Genomic DNA, 21,360 nt, shown 5'->3' on the forward strand with positions numbered 1-21,360 from the left:
GAAATACAAGTATCTTCTTTGACCCTAACTCACTGTAGGCAGCACTATGGTGTCAGAGAGATATATTTGAAGGCTTTTTGTTACTGGTTGAATATAAATGATTCATGCCAAAATATATTTAGAACTATTTGTTTTCTAGTTTCACATTCTTTAAAAGCTTTGATTTTGAGTGTGGTATTCTAAGTATTAGCCTCCTTAAAATGATATCTCTTTAGAATCTTAAAGACCCTTGCTACCCTCATGTGATATTTTTTTGTATAAGAAACACTCAGTCCTTTGGAAAACATTGTAAGCACTTCTGTTTTGATTTTTTTGTCCCCACCACTGATTTATTTAATCCAAACCTGATTAATCACTGTAGAAACCCTAAGAAAGTCATTAGGAAAATGAACTTTGTTATCTACAGAAGGATTTTTAAATGAATAGGTGAATGTAAAAATGACTAATCTTGAAGCTATCAGGTGCTCAAAATACATGTGGGAATATACAATGAGATCCGGTAGGTATTTAAAGAGTACAATAAACTTGTTTAAAAAGCAAGAATAGAAATAGGAATAATAATCTTAAGGGACTGCCAAAAGGATATGCGAAGATAGGTAAAGGTTAGTAGTTGAACTGTGCTGGGTATAAAATAGAGTATCTGAAGGAGAAGTTAAATGCTACATTTTCTTACTAAATTTAACACTGAGAGGAAACCCCCCCTTAACAGGACCATAGAGGCTGCAATTTCAGAGTTCCAGCACTGACACAACACTGTATTTCCATTCACTGGTAAAAGGTGTCTGACTTTCCTCTGTGAAACGCTCCCTACGTGGCTGGGATTGGTGTTTCCACACTTAGCTTGGCTCGCGTTGGCTGCACTACGTGGAGAGTGTGCCTGTACAAAACATGCAAATATTCGTTGTGCCTCACGTTTTTTTCATGTGCTAAAGAGGTGAGCGGATCTTAGATCACTAATAAATAACAATCCAAGCATTAGATTTAAAACAGGTTATTAGTCCATTAAATAATTTACAGAGCCAGAGCTGAATTCCATCTTTCCATTAAGTTGCTTTCTTATCTCACACTTGCCCTTTAAAGGGAAGCTTAAACAACATACACACCTAGGATGAACAAACGATAAAAAAGAAAGAAAGGAAGGGGATTCCAGAATCCACTGTGAGTGATGGCAGGTCTCTTAGCCTTAGTTTTGGAAAAAAGGAATGCTCGTAGCATCTGAGACAGATCATTCTCGATGTAATCACACAACACAATAATGCCTGGTATGGGTGAGAACATTCACATATTTTCAGTGATTTACTATACATCAGGTATCACATTTAGTTCCTAGAGATTTTAGTCAAGTATTAGTATTTCTTTTTACTAAGTATGATATACAAAAAGATGAGGAGAGATGTGCCCTAAAGATATGAAAATATAATATATTAAACAAAACCACTATAAATTACATAGATTTATCAGTATAAAATTTTTTTCCATTTAGAATAAATACCATCCAAGTTTGAAGATCGTCTACATGAATTACATACGCATACATATCTGAATCATTTTCAGAATTTCAAGAAAAAAGTTGCTAGAGATATAGCCAGATGACTCAGAAGCCAGAAATTGTTTGATTTTGAGCATGACTACATATGACCCAAAGAACATGGCTTGGGATTTAGTGTTAAGTTTTTTAAACTGCCCAAATGGGTTTGACGTGTCTGTTGTGTGTGCGAGCGCGCGCGCGCACACACACACACACACACACACACACACACACAGCCATACGTCTATGAATTCTATGAAGCTGAACAGTTTAATTTACCTTTGAAAATCAGCTGAACTTCACCAGGTCTTCTACATTTCATAGTCTAGCAGGAGAACCTTTCTCATTTTGTAAAGAAGCAACAGGATGGATAGGAAGAGTGTAGAATTTCTGGAAGGAGAAATCTCTGTTGTAAGCCAACCTTTCTTTATTGGCTATTATTATATCAAGAGCTTTTTGATGCTTTCCAGAGGGGGAACATTTTGAAAATCTATATGATCTCCCGTCTAAAGAAGCTAAAAGCAAAATGGAAACATTCTTTGGTCACACATTTCTGCTCCTGCTTCATAAAAAATTTGCCCATTTTAAACTTTTTACCCTGAATCAATGTCTAGGTGAAACAGATGCCTTCTCCTGTAATTTTCATGTGGAAATGTGCACAGGGGTTTGGTTGGAATAAAAACGGAATACATTGAGAAAAAGTTCACACAATACCACACAATGAGCTTAAGTCTCTCTGTTTTGGGAATACAGATCCCAGTAAGAATTTGTTGACCTCCCTAACAAGTGAAAAATGTTTGTGTTCTAAGAGTTGGAGATAAAACTTTTCTGCAACCCAAATGCTTAAAATCCCAGTCAAGACAGCCCAATCAGGAATCATGGTTTCTCTTGATTGCTCACTACTAACTTCTTCACCACCCAAGATGCCAGCACAAGGGATGCCTGATCAAACCCCATGTCTTGTCAGACTGCCTACCACATCAGTTATCTATGAATAAAAAACCCCTCAAAACATTTCTAAGGCCAAACCCACTACCCTCAGCTACAGAGCCAGGTGCATTTGCTGTAAAGTTTAGACAGCAAAAGCATCCAACCTCACGTACCCATTTCTGCCCCTAATATTGCTTGTCTCTTGCCATGCAGGCGTCTGTGAGAGATTACAAACTTTCCATAAAACTTAACTGTCTGAGCTGGAAGGGATCTTGTGATCCATCAGGTACAACCCCTATATTTTGCAGGTGAAAAAGATGAAACCCCAGAATAGAGAAGGGAACTGTCCAAGGTCACTCATCCAGATAGTGACAGTGAGGACTACACTTCTGCATCTGCTCTCTCATTACCAGTGTGGTCCACATGACGGCCAATGTCATGACCCCATCACTGGATGTGGCCATGACCCTTATACCTCCTTTCAGGTTAGTGTCTCCCTGCTCCTAAGTGAAAACCAAATAACACCACTTGTTCTCACCCGTGATTAAATCCTAACGGTAGAAGTGGTCAAATGATTAATTTGGGGGGGGGGGGTGCAGGGAGAAGATCCACAACTTACTTAAAATGCTATGATTTTTGAAAATCGTTGCATTTATCTGAGTAAGTAATGCAGCATAAACAATGTTAGGTGAACCCAGAGATATAAGTGACAATCTTTAGAGTAACTGTGAAAAGAACAAGGCTGATAATATTGGTTTGGTTCTGTGAGAGAATGAGACCATTTAAATGGTGCTCAGAGCTCATCAAGTCTGCCCCTTTGATACATAAGGAAACTGAAACCCAGGCTTGCCCAAAGCCAGGCAGCTGGTTATTGGCACAGTTGGGTAAAGTGTTGGCCTTTGGATGACTAGTTTTGTCTTTTGTTTATAACATAATTCTGCCTTGCATATAACTGCTTTCTTGTGAGACTAAAACATAAGTCCTTCTGGGTAGCCAATATTCTACAACCTACAGGGAGTCATCAGATGCCTCTGACTTTGGAAGCAATACATTTTCCAGATAAAGAATCAGTTTTTGTGTGGAAGATGATGTTACTTAAATGTAAAAACAGCAGTTTTCACGGGTATGATGGATATACCCAACCTTTTAAGCCCCCCCCCCCAATCCCCTTTCCTCAGCCAAAGGCTCTCACAATCAGACAGGTAAACACATTTTCATTTGGCTATTAAAGTGCTAATTCCTGGGCAAAGTTTTTCTCAGTTTCACAACAGCAGCTTCATTGGAAACAAGTAAAAATCAAGGTATGAAAACACACCTGGGAAATAACAGAAATAAGGAGCCTAGTGACTACTCTGGAACATTACAAACGACTTAAAGATATCAGCCTGGTACTGGTGGCTGACACCAAAGCCTCTGAGGTAAATGTTCTAGGGGAAAACGGGGACAAAGAAGACTAGACCAGAAAGAGCAATTAGTATTAATATAACACCTACTCCCTTGCAAGGGAGCAGTGAAAGGAGTAAAGACAGAAGAAAGTGCAACAAACCCATATACGTGCATTTGCTATTGCAGCAGACCTCTAATTTTTCAAAAGAAAAGCAATGCCATGTGCGTTGGACAGGGCTCTTGAACTCAGAATTTATCTTACAGGAGTGTACTCTTTGCCGAAAGGGCATCACCAATTAAGGTATTTGGCAGAGAATCGTCTCTAAAACTCGTATCACGTGGACTATATCATCAATCCTGCACCCTGATGTTTCCCACATCCTTTCCTACCGGGGAAGATGCAGTCACGTGAACTGCGCGCAGGTCCTTCCCCTTTACAAGGACATCACTCCTACCTAAGGGGTGAGAGTCTCCTGGTAAGGCTTAGTGGCAAGTGCGTACTACATCTGGACTACCAGGGGCAGCCCCTGATTTTCTGGATATGCATAGCTTTTCAGAGTTGAAATTAGACATGGCTTTCATAAATAATGCAGGTGTTTCTGTCGTGTGCCCCTGCCGGCTCTGCGGTTTCCAGGTGGGCTGGTGGCAGGACTCGATCTGATACCTCGACAGGCGTGGGCTCTTCAGACGTCAGCTCGGTGGACGTCACATCTGTAGAAGGCTCTACAGTTTCTGGGGAACGCTCCGCTGACGGTTCTGTCTCCTCTTCGTCTTTGCCTTCTTCAAACTGTACCCCCTCTTGGTCGCCCACGTGATCTTTTTTGGCCTGTGGGTGCACGGACACCTTGATGGCAATCTGCTGAGGCTGTTCGTGCAGGGACGAGGCGTCGGAGTCGGCGGTGGGGGAGTCGCTTCGCTTCAGAGAGTTTCGGATCGTGTACACCTCGTCCTGGTCCGCGGCCTCCTGGCCCTCCGGGGTGTGCTGCACAAAATTCTGCCCCTGCTCCTCCAGCCTCACCACTTCCATGATCTCTTCCATGATGGTCCTGCAGTTCATGATGAGGGGCGGCAGAGGCACGCTCCTGGCCAGCTCTTCAATGTAGCGGGCAAACTCCATGGTTTTGAACTGGGTGACTTTGGCAAGCTCTAGGGTTTTGGCCGAGGTGATGATGGGGATCCGCTTGGCGATCTCGAATGCCTTCTGCAGCTTCTCTGCGCCTTCTGTCCTAAAGAACTCGTTGATGGCCTTCTCGGTCTTCTTCAGGTGGCTGCTCATCATGCACAGGCGGGTGATGTTGAGGACGATGACCACGGTGAAGGCCACGAGGCACACGACCATGTAGTAGACACCCATGTCTCCAGAGGTGAAGATGACTCGCAGGGTCACCGTGTTGTTCACGATGCCATAGGCATTGGAAGCCACACATGTGTATTTCCCTCGGTCTGAAAAAGACACCCTGGTGATGTTCAGGAGGCCGCCCTCGTGCATCTGCCACTTTCCTGTCGGAAGAGAGAGATCATCAATCAAAGAAGGACGTACGGTTCCCACTGACGGGACCGCGAGCTTGCACGTTACTAAAGCCACCAGCTATGAACGACAGCAGCAGTGCACCTTTATGTGTGCCGGGCATCGACAGGCATGAACTACTTTAATCTTCACAGCTCTGTGGGGCAGGTACTGATACTAGCCCCATTTTAGAGGAGCACAAAACAGAGGCACAATTAGATTAGACCACCTTCCCAAGGTCACCCGTTTGGAAGTAGTAGAGCTAGACAATGTACCCAAGTTCAAGAGGCTGTACTCGTAGTTGTTGTTTTTTTTAATTCTCATCTGAGGATATTTTTTTCATTGCTTTTCAGAGAAAGTGGGGGGGAGACATCGATGTGAGAGAGACACATCGATTGGTTGCCTCCCACACGCGCCCTGACCAGGGCCAGGGATCAAGCCTGCAACCAAGGTATGTGCCCTTGGCCGGAATCGAACCTGGGATCCTTCAGCGTGCAGGCCGACGCTCTAACCACTGAGCAAAACTGGCTAGGGCAAGAGGCTGTACTCTTTAAACCACCAAACCATACTGTGTAATTTCACATCCTAGTGAAAAATAAGAAAAATAAACAATCTGGAAAATATTGTGCTCTTACTAAATAATTACTTACCTGTAGCATCTGATTTTCTAACCTGCCTGTGAGCATGATTCTACTGAAGATATGTTCTCTGGGGAGTTTAATGCTTCCCAGAATATAAAGTAGTTTAGGACCAACATAAAATCTGCAGCAAATCAATTAAACTGTAATTGTTTACCCAGGTTTCTCTTATTTGACATTGAAGTTATCCTTGTATGACCTCAGTTAAGTAAAACATGTGCCACTCATTTTGAGAAGTTCCAATGAATTGTCTATACTACTTAAAGTTATGTTAACAACGTGAAGATTCGGAGGCTGGGTATGAATTAGTATCAGTTTGTTTTAGCCTTGCAAATAAATTATAGACCCACCAAAATGAAAATAAACCTCACACGATAGAGTGCATGTTGGTAAGAGCAATTCTTCCTTCCCTTTCTGGCCTGGAAAGGACCTAGTATTGCCCTGAGAATGAGGTTCTGAGTTGAGCAAAAGTCCTTAGTTGGGGTTAATTCTTAGTCTGCCTGTATACCCGCAGGTCAGAGGACCCCTGGACAACATGATACTACGTCTGGCTTGTGGGTCTTGGGTCTGAGCCTTTCTATAATCCTATCCCCACCTACCTACACTGTCCTATAGAGAATGGAGGGCCCAGGTCAGGCCTCGTGGGAGTTCTAAGGAACAGAGCAGGCAGGTATTCCTCCATAAAAGCACTCCATTCCCTCAGCCAACCAGAGGAACTTCTCCTGAGAGACGGGACAATTTCACATGTAGTTTCCTTTTAAGTACCTAGTATTGCGTTGTATCTTTACTCATTTCTTCCCTCCTGGCAGTGACTTTTAATTCTAATTAAAAGTCTGACATTTACCAAAAGCAACAAGCAAAATGTTCCTTATTTAAACTTGTGAGCCCATATGTCACCAAGGTCTCAGGGGACTGAGGAATAAGAAAACAGAGGGCCTTCATTATTCCACCGTTGTTCCCCTACTGCACGGTGACTACAGTCCAGCGAATATTCTTAAGGAAGCGAGCAGGAGCCGAGAGGCGCCTCCTGGGGGCCTACAGTCCCCCGTACTTGCTCACCGTGGTGAATTTGGCGGGATGCCCTTAGTAGATGCTGTCACATTACTTTGCTTTCTGAAAGAACATCTGTGAAGAGTGGTTCCTGGTGTCCCTGACTAACCTTTTTCTAACAATTCAGCCAGTGTGTTTTCCCCAAGAGTATAAAACACTGGTTTGGAAAATCTAGCGAATTCTCAGTCTCTGTGAATGTGAAAATAAACAAACCCAGTGCCCAGTCTGTGACATTTTCTCCCATTCGGATGGGGCAGGGGCAAGCCTCCCACCCCTTCCATTCCCTGAACCTGAATTTTGATACTTTTACTGCAGATTTATCCAAATGTATAATAACAGGAGGCAAGGGAAACTATGAATTTATTTTCTTAAAATTTGCATGTATCATAAAAGTAGACTACAGCAGGCATAGGAAAAAATAAAACTCTAGTTGAGTGAAAGCTTACTATAGATATGGGAGGTAATGGGTTCCAGGGATTACAGACTAGGCTCATGTTTACCTTCCTTCATCTGTAAGAAAATACAACAGGAAACAGAGTGGAAGAGGGTGAGAAGGTGAGGTTATTTGTGTGGGAAAGATTAGCATCAATTTATTCATCTCCTAATCTCCCCATTGCCACTCCTTTTACGGAGGAATTAATCTGTAAATACAAGGATAGACTAGTCTGAACCTGGGTGCAGAAGAACAAAAGCAGGATAGAACACTAACCTAAGGAGGCAGCCATCAGACCGTCACATAAACAGCCTTCTCCTCACACCTACATAATAATTTTAGTCATAATCTGCTTTAGACACATGAAATGCAAAATACATATTAGTTACAACATACTAATGCTTTCCTCTATTTAAAGATGTTTCTGAACTTAAATTTTATAGCTATTTTCAGGCATATCTGTAATTGTGCGCTGACATGTAGGACCCAAGAGATTCAATGCAGATTAGAATTTAAGACATTTCAGAAGTTTCTTATCACACTGTGAAAAAAGGCACAGTTTGGAATCGAACACAACCTCAGTAGGTGACACTTGTGGCTCATTTTAGGGAGAAAAAAAAATTTTTTCAGCAGATATTTACTTAACAACCTGTTGTGCTGCTTAGCCCAGGACAGTGGGTCCTTAGACTAACATCGTTTATATACTTTATTCAATCATTAATTTAATTTGTTCTTGAATTCTGAAGCCCAGCTATGTATCTGTGAAGTGACTATATTTGCTTAACTATAAACTGACAAAAATCAATCTATGTTACGATCCTAAAACACTTGGCCTATTACCTATAATATGAGCTGCAACACCCTAGTTCAATGACTGGGACCACTTATTTCTCCGCCAGCAATTTCCTGTTTCCAGTCTAAGACAGGGACACCAAGACACCTCTTTAGTTTTTGGTCCTTTACTAGGTTCTTCTTGAAACAAGTATCATACTTATTTTATGGGTTAAGGTGATATTATTGACGTTTAGGCTTCCTCTCAGGTATGATATAGTAAAATGAATGTAAGACCTGGATTAAACATCCTATTATCAGATCACAAAGCCCAGTCTTTGGGAGCCAACACACACACACACACACACACACACACACACACACACACACACACACACGCATACACACGCCAAAGGACTATGATGTCAGAAGAGCAAGGATTTTGAACTCAAAGGTGATGTACGTCTGTCTGGCTTCTTTTTTTAAAGGCTGATACATTCCTTCCTTCCTGGGAATTAAGACTCTAAATAATGCCTCTCAGACTCAGCTTGACCTCTGACTAACGGTAAAGAATCCTGCATGTTCTACTGTCACACGAACCCCTAGAAACTATGAAGATGGCACAAAACTTCACTTCGGGGGTCCTCCCATATCAGCTCTGAGCCCAGGCCCGTGCAGAATCTCCACAGGGTACCTGCCCAGCCAGCATCATCTTGAGAACATTCTTCTGTGCTGCACAGAACCATTCACCTTGGTCTATAAAGATCTTACCTCAAGACTCATTCTGGACTGGCCCCAACTTCAGCTGTCAGAAAATGAAGTAAAAACGCCCCAGTGCTGTGCGTACAAAGCAGCTATGCACAGTGCTGTTCCTGTGAGTCCTGAACTGTAACTGAGTGGGGGTGTCAAAATGAGGCACTGGATTTTCATTAAGTTGCACCAACAAAAACCTAAAGTGTCAGCAGCCAATGCTAAGTCAGTTCTACATGCAATGATTTTAAATAAAATAAAACAGGCGGCTGTTTACCCACCACTTTCTGAATACAGCACAAAAGATTCCGTGTAATCCCGACCGCTCTTGACGTCGTTCGTGTCCACCCTCTGCCTTGCTCAGACTGTAGCTCCCCCTTCGGAACGCCCTTCCTTCATCCCCCCTCTTCCCACTCTGGTCCTGTAAGGTGACACACACCTGAAGGCCAGGCCGAAACACTCACACAGCAGGAGGGGCCTTGAAAAAAGCAGCCGGACAGGCTCGAGTTTGGCCAGGAACCTGAACTTGAGTCTCCCCCACCCCCACCCCCAGGTACAGAATCACACGTGAAAACCACCCACACATGAACAAAAGTCTTACAGTGACAGACTCTCCTTTGCAGAGAGAAAAGCTAACAGGCGTTATTTCTTAGCCGTGCCACAGTGTGTGTGAATGCTGCACAGCAAAGCTCACATTTTCAGAAGGGCAGCGGTCTTTTTTTGAATAAATTTCCTGTATACCAGGTTCCATACTAGACTGTGCAAATGCAAAGATGATGCCTGACTGAAAACCATCCAGGCCAAAGCGGGACACAGACTCCAACAGGTAACTGGGGGGCCCCTGGCCCAGGGCCGTGGGGTGGGGAAGGTATCAGGGTGGACAGGCTTCCTAGAGAGGCCTGAGGAGCTCACCGGGGCCGGGGCCGGGGCCGGGGCCGGGGCCAGGGCCAGGGCCAGCTGGAGTGCTGCAGGCAGGCAGGAGGACAGGATACAGAGAAAGGCCTTTAAGGCCAGAGGGGGGTGGCTGGTGGGAGGGGGGAACACGTGAGCAAAAGAGGCAACTCGGTGTACACTCCTGTAGCTGACAAACTATTTTCTAAAATCCAGAAGGGCTAGGGTAGGGACAAGGCTCGAGAAGAAAGCAAGGCGAGAATATTCAAGAGCTTAATATAGTTATGCTGCGAGCGAACAGGAGCCCCTCGTTTTACATGAATTTCCCCTGGTTTCATATCTGAAGGTGCCTCTGTGCCTGGAAAGCTGTCTTCCTTCCCCACTCCAAGCCCGGGCCTCACACATCCTGAGCCCAGCGGAGACACCACCTTGGCATCTGACCTTGTTCCCCGAGAAGCTGCTCTGATCCCTGCTTAAAACAGTGGGGAGGGTGGAAGCGGAAGAGGGCATAAAGGGGACAAAGTGATGGAAAGAATTAAATTAAATTAAAAATTAATTAATTAAACAACAATAACAGCAAAAAACAGTGGCGAAAGCCTCGAAGTCCAGAAGCAGATGCCAGGAAATGTGGGAAATTTAAAAGTAAGTTGGAAGTCATTTCAAATCAGTGAGGAAAGAATATTGGGATAATCAACTACTCATCTGAAAGAAAAGTTAAATTCCTACTTTATGTGACACGTAAAAATAAATTCCAAGTACTCTGACGATCGAAATTTGAAATTAAAAGTATAAAATTAATAAAGGATATTAAAACATTTTTTATAACCTTGGAATAGGAAGGCTTTTTAAAGTGTTTCAAGATTCACGGAAACTGTAAAGAAAAACATTAAGGGACCTAATTTCTCCCAAATAAAAAACTTTTATACTATAAAATATGCCATACTAAAGTTAAAAGCAAATGACAAAGTGGGAGAAAATTCTAGAATATTTGACAAATGCTTAATAACTGCAAGATATAAAAAACTCCTACAAATCAAGATAACCCAAAAGAAAAAAAATGGGGAAAAGATATGAATGGATAAGGCATAGAAAGAAAGAAATGAAAATGGTATCGAAGTATTAAAAAAACCCACCAATGATTAAATTATAATTAAAATGTAAAGGGACTGATTTTTAAAAACATAACTTTTCCATGTTTCAGAGTGCCAAATAATCGGGGAGTGACATTAAGTACACACTATGTTTCTAAGAGAACAGAGAAAGGGACACCCCCACACTGCAGGTGGGAGTTGGGTTGGTAAAACCCTTTGGGAGACTGATTTAGAGAAATCCCTCAAAATTTAAAATGAATGCAATCTACAACCCATGTTTAGACTTGAAATTCTTCAAATCAGCCAAGCCTAGATTGACTGGGAAAATATTAATGAATGTAAGAAAATCAAGGTAGTGAAAAATATTTCTTTCCAGACTAGTTTTTCTCTTTGGGGACATAGTTCTAGAACTTTCCTCCTTTGACAACATTCTCTGGGAGAAGCCATAACCTCAGTCCCATCCGGGAAGGTGGCTGACCTGGTACCACGGTGCTCACCACGGGGCGTGCATGTACACATGGGGGGAGGTCACTCGAGACAGCGCAACGTCATGTCCACAGGACATGTCAGGAAGGCCATCCGGCAATGAGAGAAGTGGACCAACAGCATGGCACGGCGACAGTGAAACCTGTAACTGTCAAGAAATCCTATGGTATGGGGGTTACAGTGACTCAACATAAAACCAACATATGGCGCCAGATCAGAACCATCACTCGTGCAAACAGCTTCTGACCCAAGTCTTGCTCTACAGAGATGAGATGCACCAACACTTTCTGGAACTGAAGAACCCCGAGGACAGTGAGCGCACAACCTAGAGACACTGTAATTACAGCTTTTCTCCAAATACCATGTCCACGGAAATCCTAAATCTTTCCAGCTTTTCCTGAGGATCACTGAGCGTTAAAAATTAACATTATACCCAAATAAATGCTAAGCTCTTAGAATTTCTCTGAAATTACTTATTAGAAGAGAAGGATTTCTTTTGCCTTAGTTCTGTGAATGTGTAAGCAAACTGACGTATGGTTTGCCCATATCCCCAGCGAGTGGTATAAGAAAATTAATACTCTGTTTACAACCCCATTTAGATACTTAGGCTCTTAAGCTCCTCACACCCATGCTTTTCAAGAAGGAAGCGTTCAAGCTGCCAAAACAAGTAGGTTATTTTCCTGAAGCCAACTTAAATAGACACTCTTCAAGAAAGAACAAAATGCACTGTGGGTCTGCGGTGACAAGTGTGGCCCTTGTTTTCCACTATGTGAAATATAGGCTACTGCAGTGACAGGATCCACGCCTTTTTACAAAACATAATTGAAAACAAATTTAGCACTGCATGGCTGCACTGATTACAGGGCCTCTGAAGTACACGGGGGCTCCTTAACGTCACCGCAGAGTCAGGTTATAACCTTGCAAGCTACAAGGGCTCTTGTGTCCTCCCTCCCCAATTCTCCCCAGGGACCTCTTCAAAGAGTACTACTAGGGCAGCTCCAAGGAGCCAGCTAGGGCAACGCAGGCTTAGCTCAGCTTTCAGCTCAGCAAGGTGGGGTGGAAGGACTGTGCTGTTCAGGGCCTGCACTTCTGCTCTGCTTAAGGGTACGAATAATATCTGAAAAGAACCTATATTTTCATTTCCTGGTAAAGGATACATCTGCTGCTCCAGCTAATTTGATCTGGTAATCTTAATTCTTTAAAAAGTGCCAAGCATGTAATTCCATGCAGACTAGCAGGAGTCATGCCTGACGGTAGCTGTAGCTGGCCTTCCAAGACAAGAGCACCCTACCTACACTGGGTCCATATAAAAAGATTATGTTTTGGGAATCTCATATGTCATCCTTACCTGAGACAGATCTTGAAGGGTCTTTTCGTGGCTAAGACTAAAGCATTCTGGGTTCACATTCCAAATGGAGCGCAACTCGTTTAAAGAAACACTTACAAATGGTGGTTCGTCACCAAGTTGGCCCTTAACATGACTCAATTTGGAAAATAAATCAAAGTACCATAAATTAAACCACTTTTATGGCAAAATACACTATGGGTTCAAACTGAAGATCTACTTTGCAATGACTCTTTAGTTGGTCAAGGAGTGCTTCTTTGGGTCAGACCAGGCTTTTTGCACTTGGGCACTCGATAATTCTTTGTAGGGGTCTATCCTGTGCGTTGTGGGCAGTTTAACAGCATCCCTGGAAGCACTGGGCTCGGCAAATGTAAAGTTCATCCTGTGTATAATATACTTTGTAATTTCCATACACGCTGCTTTTTCAGGGACAGAAGCATATTGGATATCAATGGGCCCTGTGCATACAAAAGTGATATACCAGGAGAGGGCAGGCCTCTGCTCATGGAGAGGATCCCAAGCTAGTTGCCATGGCAGTCACATGATTTTGAAATTTCAAATAACATTTAAGGGATATAAATTTTTTGTGTTTATTAAATTTTATTCAAAAGGTTGGGAAATTGAGGTAGAGAATAAGAAAGTTACCCAGAAAATTATTCCCTTTCTTTACAAAACAGAGATTTAGCCTGGCCGGGCGTGGCTCAGCGGTTGAGCATCGACCTAGGATCCAGGAGATCGGGGCTTGATTCCCGGTCAGAGCACATGCCCGGGTTGCGGGTTAGGCAGCCGATCAATGATTCTCTCATCATTGATGTTTCTATCTCTCTCTCTCTCCCCCTCCTTTCCTCTCTCTGAAATCAATAAAGATATATTTTAAAAAAAAAGAGATTTAAGTGATTAAAATCTGATTGTGATGATATAGGACAATATCTCCAATAACAGCAGTTGCCATTTAGTGATAGTTTGGTATGTTCCAGGTACTATATTAAGCATTTATTACATAATAGTTTAAGACTCCCAAACTCACATGGTAGTAAAAAGAATTATCTCTATTTTATAGATAGGAGAACTGTGGCTCAGAAAAGTGAAGGAACTTGCTCAAAGAAAACTATTATACACTTCTTTGGAATTCCAATAATATATTCATAATTCCATATATCTTAATGCCTTTTGATAAGTTGATTTTTAAAAATCTCATAGTTAATGTACTAAAAGAGGAATTCAGTATAATATTTTCGTAAGTTAACACACTACTTCTTGCTGACCTTAGAGGCCAAAGACAGTTTACACTGAAGGCTGTGGGAAGTGACCTCCTTCCATAGATATTAAGTAGGGAGGTGATACACTACAGTGTTGAAACTTGACTGGCACAGCCTGTTGATGTCTTTTGCAGAAGTAGTTAAAAGGCAATTCATAGTCTATTCAAAAAATCTGAAAAGCAGAGAGAGAAAAACAATATGGAGATATAAGCTAAATGCAAAATGTAAAATGATGAATTCCACAGAGCTACAGTAGCAGTTGTGACAACTGTGGACATTGTGCAATTCAGCTCAGTTACTCTGTGCATGTTTATTTCCAAAGATAATCCTTAATTAGTTTTGGTGACAGGATGTTACAAGAATATGGAAAACAAATCCACAAAAAGGTCTAAAACCTAACTTTAAGGAAGATTTTAATCGCTAACAAGCCAGACATGTTTACAAAGGCCTATACCAGCTGACTTTCTTGAAATGCTTGTTATGTGTCATCTGATAAAGGTGCTAACATGCATTTAAATGGTTTAAAGTCAGGGTAAGAAGCTGCAGCAAAAATGCACTGGCTAATTCACGTACCTGAAATAACTGGGACTTTTCTGTAATACTTCCTAACAACTATATATTTCTACTCACCTCTAGCAAGAAAACAATTGAAACCAGCACATTGTATGGCCACTTCTTGGCTATTCATGTGATTTGAATTCTGAGTTCTTTTTGTAATATGGTTGGGGCACCACCCCAAGCATGCCTTTTGGTGAACGCCAAAAAAAAAAAAAAAAAAAAAAAAGTCTTCCTCCAGAAATAGATTGCACACTGGCCTCTCCTGATGCTGTGGAACTGAAGTGACAAGCACCAGGGAAGAAAAGTAAAGCAGCCGCTGCTCTGGCCAGTGACAGGAAACAGCCCCATTCTCTCTAGGACGGGCAGGGCTGGCCCGCGTGATAGCTCTCTCACTCTTTCAGCATAAACGAGAAATGACATTTTTCCTTTCCTGGCTGATCACAAAGCAAAGGTAGTGTACTTCTGGAGCAAGTCGCCAGGTGATTTTGAATATGTTTGTGTCTACACGTCGCAGCATGCCTCCTAACGCTGTCCAGCTGTGCTGCTGCTGGTGGTTACGACGTCTTTCCTGTCCAAGAGGGCGTCTCTCGTTCGCTCAGTCTGGGCTACATGCTCTTCAACATTTTTCACCTACTGAGACCCGAAGGATGAGCAGACGCCGGCTGGCCACACAGAGAGAGTAAATACCAGCTTGACTGCACTGCGGTTGTGTAATTTCCTCTCCACTCACCTGGTCGCTCATCTGTACCCATGAGAATTAATAATACCTAACCGCCATGCGTATTGTAAAGATTAGAAATGATGCATGTGACTCGGTACAGGGGCTTCATCGATGGTAGTGATTGTTAATGAAAATTACTTCCATTTTGTTAGTTTGGCTTGAACAGTAGTCTACTGTGTCTAGGCAATGTTCCAGGATATTAGCATCATTTTTCATTCTATATTCAATCACCGCTTCGCTGAGTTATAAATGTAACACTGCTCTATTTAAACTTCTAGCCTATCAGCCTGAAAACTAAAATCTATGTCCATGTTATAATATGGGCATTTTCTCCATTAGAAATGAAGGGTTAAAGACTATGGGTCCTCTAAGAGGCCATTCTAGGGGTAAAAATTCTAATATTTTATGATCAAGAGTGTTGTTCCTACTATTTCCTATGTTTTGCTTGGTTGTTAGGTACAATGTTTTTATATTGCCCTGTGTTGCTTATGTTCCGAAATTACTATAATTATGCATTGTAATTGCAAAAGCTGAGCTAGAACATCAGGTACTGGCATTATGAGTTCTTTTTTAAAAATCTATAGTGCATCTTCCTTAGGAGATTCCAAACAGCTAACTGATTTATCAGCAGGGCTGCTGGCTACAAATAGGATGGCAGGGCTGATCTGATACAGCAGTTAGTTCCGTGTCAAAGGCTTTCCGCCGGCTACCACGGTCTAGGGGTCACCGACAGGCTGCTACTACAGACCACCTGGGCAACCCCAAAGCAAAAGAATATGTAGCCAAATGTAACTTCCATCTGGTTCAACTTCCCAATACACGGATCATGAAGGCAAGATGGAGTCAATAGTTATTAGGACCTTTTCAATGAAGACATCACACGATCTCTTGGAAGCAGTAAGGTACTACCTCAGGACAGCACTCAATGTCGCAGCTCAGATGAAGGCCCCAATACCACGGTGTTCCCACGGCTTTCTTTCTCTCTAGGACTTAGGGGTTCAGTGGCTCAGTTCCAATTCTTTAAGACCCAGGGGTAACCTTTGCTCCAAGGTCCATGGGAAAGGTAGATTCAGGTCTGAGTTCTAGTTCCCCTCAATTCAGTCACCTGGATGTTCCTCGAAGTGGCCCGGCCCTGTAGAAAGACCTGATGAATTACAGGGGCCTGTGTGTGTGTGTGTGTGTGTGTGTTACCATGGCTACTGTACCTCTTCACAAGTGTGGTGTCACTTCCTTTTGCCTTATAATCTGCGGGGGAAGGAACTGAAGGAATGGAAACCAAATATGGGCTAAGGTGGTGCTGTCTCATCTTTCCACTGTCAGTAGTGAAGGTTCCAGTCATAACCACTTAACAGCAGGACCCTGGGAAAATTTACGTTAAAGAAGGATTTGGATTACATTGTCCCAAGGTCCCCTCTAATTTAAAAAGTTTGTGCTCCCTTAATTTTACTTGGTAGGGAAAGAGTTCCACTCTTTCAGGTTAAACAGGCAGACATATATATGATGCCTAATGTATAATATTTCCATTAAAGGGGAAAAGCTTATTTATGCTGTGCATCCTTGAATGGCTGACCAAACGCCATGGAAATTAGAGCAGGACCATGGAACCTCAACCCCAGGGAGCTGGACTTTGAGCTGCCTTAACCATGAGGAGCACGGCTGTGAAATGTAAGTTTTCTTGGAGCAGAAACTCTTCTGGGGAATGTTCATTGGTTAAAGGGCTGTGGGATGGGAAGAACAATGTGAATGAAAGGCTGACAGAAACTAATAAGCTGGGATTTCAGAACAATGGTCTTTTAACTCCCTGGCCCCCAATCCTGTACTTGATCTCAAAGAAAATGCTTGTGGAAAATATATTAACTCCTTCAGGTCAATGGGATCAGGCTTGGGTGTTGAGACAATTACTGCTCACACCTAAAACAAGAAATGTACTGATTCCCAGTGACCCAATCAATGCTTTCCCTGCCTGAAAATTTCCCTGCAGTACACTCGGTGCTTAGGTAGGCGATTCACACTTTTTGGTCAGGGAAACTCACTTAATAAAATCCAAGCATTCTCCTATTAGTGCATGTTACATCTTGCCATTGCATTCTTCCTCCCTCTTGGCCTCAGTGGCAAGAGACAGCCTGGAAACTTCAGCCAGGCCTCCAGGAGCACAGAATGATCTCTACTTGGTGGCTGTGAACTTGCACAGAGACTTCTTTTAAGAAGTGTAGCCTTTCCATCCACAGTCCATGGATTAAACTGACATTTAATGATAAACAACTGCTACATTGTTTATTTGAGCCAGTTCCACGAAACAAAATAAAACTCTCTTTATAAATGGGACTTATATTTAAGGGAAAATCCGTTTCGCATTCTGTAACATTTTGTTCGCATTAAATTACAAAAGTTCCAAGAGGCCTTTTGAAAGACTTCAATGTTTGTCCTCTGTCTTCTGAGTCAAAGAGTGAAAAAAATGAATTACTTACTGCTCTGAACCCTTAAGGATATATATTTCACTCTCTTGCCTCAGAAAGAAGACAAAATGAGATCTTTAAGTGACCAGAATAAGAACCACTCACATTCAAGGTGCTGGCTCCCCAGTCCGTGTTTATATTTTATGACATTTGACCCAAGTTTAAAACCTACCTTCCCCTCTCTCCTCATCTTCCTCTTCTTTCAGCAGCTTGCCGATGGAATTATACCACTTGAACTGTGGATTGGGGATGCCATTAACACTACAATTAATCAAGGCACTGTTCCCTTCCTTGACTATGATATGGTCAGTTCTGGCAATGATTACGGGCATGAAGCCGAAGACCAAGTCAGTGCCATTTAAAGTGCTATTAGTCACACTCTTTGCAGTCGCTAGAGTGGATACTAGGATTAAAAAGGGCACAGAAGGTAGAATGCACACAGGCAGATGGCTCTTCAATCGATCCATCTTCTTTGCTTGCTCTGTAAGGCAACAGAGATGGTTTGCCAATGGAATCTTCTATCGGACAGCACGCTCTTCAGAGCAGGCCGTGGGGCAAACCTGTCTTGGATCCATAGAGTTGGTTCTTGATTAAGAACCTGTTAAAACAAGCACACCATACGTACATAAATGTTAGTATTCATACTTAAAAAATACTTATAAAATGTTAGAAACCCAGCTAAAATACAAACCTATGTAATTTTTAGACAACATACAAACTCAGATGTTCCAAATGTCGTCCCATTTTTCACAGGCATCATCGCGTATAACTGTTATTTTTGCTATTGACGTATACAGCTATTAGTAGGAACGCATGTACATATTTCTTATGTTAATCACATTACTTCAGAAAGTTCAAAAACGGGTTTAGGCTTTTTCGTTTAGCATGACAAGGTCCCTTCCCACCCCATCGCCTGTCTTCACCGTGGACGACCTGACTGTCCCCTGGGGGTTACTTCCTTCCAGCGAGCAGGACTCCGTCTACCTCGGGGTCACGGCTCTGCCAGCACAGTCAGTCTGGACTCTCCTAAGTCCCCGTGACGGCTTCGGGAGGCTCCTTCCCTTTCAGAAATGCCACCGCCCATCCTCCTGGGGGCTTCATGCCACCCAACCCAACTCTCCGTTTCATGTAATGGTTTTGACTGACTCCCGCTCACTCACTGAACCCCCTCGTTTCTGCATCTGCTCCCAGACGCGGGGCTGGACGTCAGTGTGGATGCAGTGGGTGGCGGGGGCTGCACTCGCAGGCCCAAAGCCCCAGCCTTCGCCTACATCTCCACGCCCCGCTTCACCCCGACGGTGCGGCCACACTCCAGACCTTCCATCCGCCCAAGTTCTAAATTCTGAAGTTCCGAGTGATTCTGAAGGTCTAAGTAATTATCTTTAACTGCACTCTACCCTTCCTCCGGACCTTTTGCTCTTCTCATGGGACTTTCTAGCCCGTCTATTTTTCTGTCGTCTCCCCCCCCCCACCGCCCCTCATGCTCCAGTCCTGGCTCAGGCTGGACCCAACCCATGGCCCCCGCCCCCCCGGCACCCTCACCCTCCTTCTCCGCTGCCACGGCTCTGCCCGCGATACGCGTGATCAAACTCATCCCTTGTCCTGGCTCCTACACCCAGGAGGCTGGGGCACCCCGGGAGAGAATCACACAACCATGCTATTGCCAAATTAAAGGAACCATCTCCAACCCCAGCCGGGCCTTCGGTGACACCTGGCAATCTGGTTGTCAGGGCTTGCTTGGTTCGGGATCTTTTTTTCACGCTATGGGCATCTTCAGCTTTCAAATCAAGCTCCTTAGCCCAGTGTTTATTGCTACTGTTCTCAAAAGACAGACACCTTTCTCCTACCAAGGCTTGTGGGCATGAATCTGCACTTTCTTTTCAAAAGAATCCTGCATTCTAACCTAAATTACTCCCCTGCCAATGACTTCAAACTACACAATTCTGTACTTTTCCTGCTCTTTATTGAAACAGATCTTGCTGAAGTCACCAGTCACTCCTCATTGCCAAGTTTTCAATCTTTCTCTGGCCAAATCTCTCTGCTGATTGCCACTAGTAACGGTTTTTTCTCCGAACTCTCACTATTGCTTCCACACTCTGCTGGTTCCCCTTCTTCCCAGTCCTTGAAAGTGAGTGAACTTCCATCACCGGCTCTCTTCCTTCTACTCACAGCTCTTCCTGGGGTTCCATTCCCACGCCTTTTTTACCACCTCCCACCTAATAACTCTTAAATCCATGTTCTCAGTCCTGACTTTCTTCTAGGTTTCAGACGGGTATTACAGCTGTCATCTCTGCCAGAATGTTCTGAAGGTAACTCAGCATTAACATTCCCAAACCAGCTCATCGTATCTGCTGGACATGCCGCGTTTCCTGGATTCCCTGTCCGTTCAGGGAGCACCGTCTACACAGGCACGCATGGGTATTCATCCTCACTTCAGTGACTGCCCTCAGTACCCCCAGAACATCAGGAATTACACGGTGCTGACTCCACCTCTTAAGTCCTGCTTGGATTGTTCCATCTCCTCTGAGAGAGCCTGAGTTCAGGCCTCCCTCCCTTCTTATCAGAGACGGCGTGGCAGCCTTCTGTAGGATCTGCCTTCAGCCTCCCCCCAGCTCCCTAGCCAACCCCATAACCATTCTGCAGCACAAACTGTATGGTGCCATTTCTTTACTTAGCAACCCTCGATGTATCTGCACTGTCTGCATTATAGAATCCGAATTCCTTACCATTTTTATTCACTCAAAAAATAATTATTGAACACCTACTATTAGGCAGACACTATTCTAGTCCTACAGACAGAAAAGTAGAGAAGACAGATCTTTCCTGTTCTGTGATTATATTCTCAGGGGGGAAAAACAAACAATAAATAAATACCATGCAGATAAGAATTTCAACTAATGGTGCATTCTTTGAAAAACACATCATGATGCACTCGAGTGATGAGTTAGGCAACCCGGGAGAGCTTCACTGAGGAGGCAGCCCTGAGCCGAGGCGCCTTAGGAATCAGCCACACCTAACCCTGGGAGAAGGGCATTCCAGGAAGAAGGGACATCAACAGCAAAAGGAGGTGACAAGACGGGTGAGAAAAGTGACAGGCCCAGTTCACCTAGGGCTTTGCAGGACGGAGGGAGGTGTTCGGATTTTATCTAACATTCACTGGAATCTTCCAATAGATATGATTCCGAAGAATATGATTTCTTTCTGAAATTCAGTCTTACTGTGGTATAATTTACAAGCAATAAATGTATATCCATTTGGGGTACAAGTTGTAATGGATTTTCACAAATTTATACACCCACGTAACTACCATAATAAACAGGATGCAGGACGTTCCCATCACTACCAAAAGTTCCCTCGTGTCCCTTCCCAGGCGTAGTTTTTACACTGATCCATTCCAGTTATTTTTGTGTATGGCAGGAAGTATAGATTGAGGTTCATTTTTCCCCCTCCAAAATGGATATCCAGTTGTTTCAGCACTATTTATAAAAAGACTATCCTTTCTAGGAATTATTTTGCCTTCTTGTAAAAAAAAAAAAAAGTCTATTTCTAAGTTCTTTATT

The 21,360-nt window shown here is 43.2% G+C and overlaps 1 protein-coding gene across 1 annotated transcript; it reads right to left on the reverse strand.

Moving 5' to 3' along the window:
- Positions 1–1,749: 1,749 nt before the first annotated feature.
- On the reverse strand, positions 1,750–18,336 carry MFAP3L (microfibril associated protein 3 like). The gene is made up of 2 exons (XM_016200293.2): positions 17,973–18,336; positions 1,750–5,344 (listed from the first exon to the last, which is right to left on the reverse strand). The coding sequence occupies exons 1-2, from the start codon at positions 18,265–18,267 to the stop codon at positions 4,410–4,412; spliced, it is 1,230 nt and encodes a 409-aa protein (XP_016055779.1). The 5' UTR covers positions 18,268–18,336; the 3' UTR covers positions 1,750–4,409.
- Between the last annotated feature and the right edge of the window lie 3,024 nt (positions 18,337–21,360).

The sequence above is a fragment of the Miniopterus natalensis genome, chromosome 4, assembly GCF_054644295.1.
Source record: "Miniopterus natalensis isolate mMinNat1 chromosome 4, mMinNat1.hap1, whole genome shotgun sequence".
Taxonomy (NCBI): domain Eukaryota; kingdom Metazoa; phylum Chordata; class Mammalia; order Chiroptera; family Miniopteridae; genus Miniopterus; species Miniopterus natalensis.

Coding starts and splice junctions, on each gene's coding strand:
- MFAP3L (XM_016200293.2), bottom strand. CDS start 18,267: ATGGATCGATTGAAGAGCCATCTGCCTGTGTGCATTCTACCTTCTGTG. Junction 5,345..17,972: donor AGATGAGGAGAGAGGGGAAG/GTAGGTTTTAAA, acceptor CTCTTCCGACAG/GAAAGTGGCAGATGCACGAG.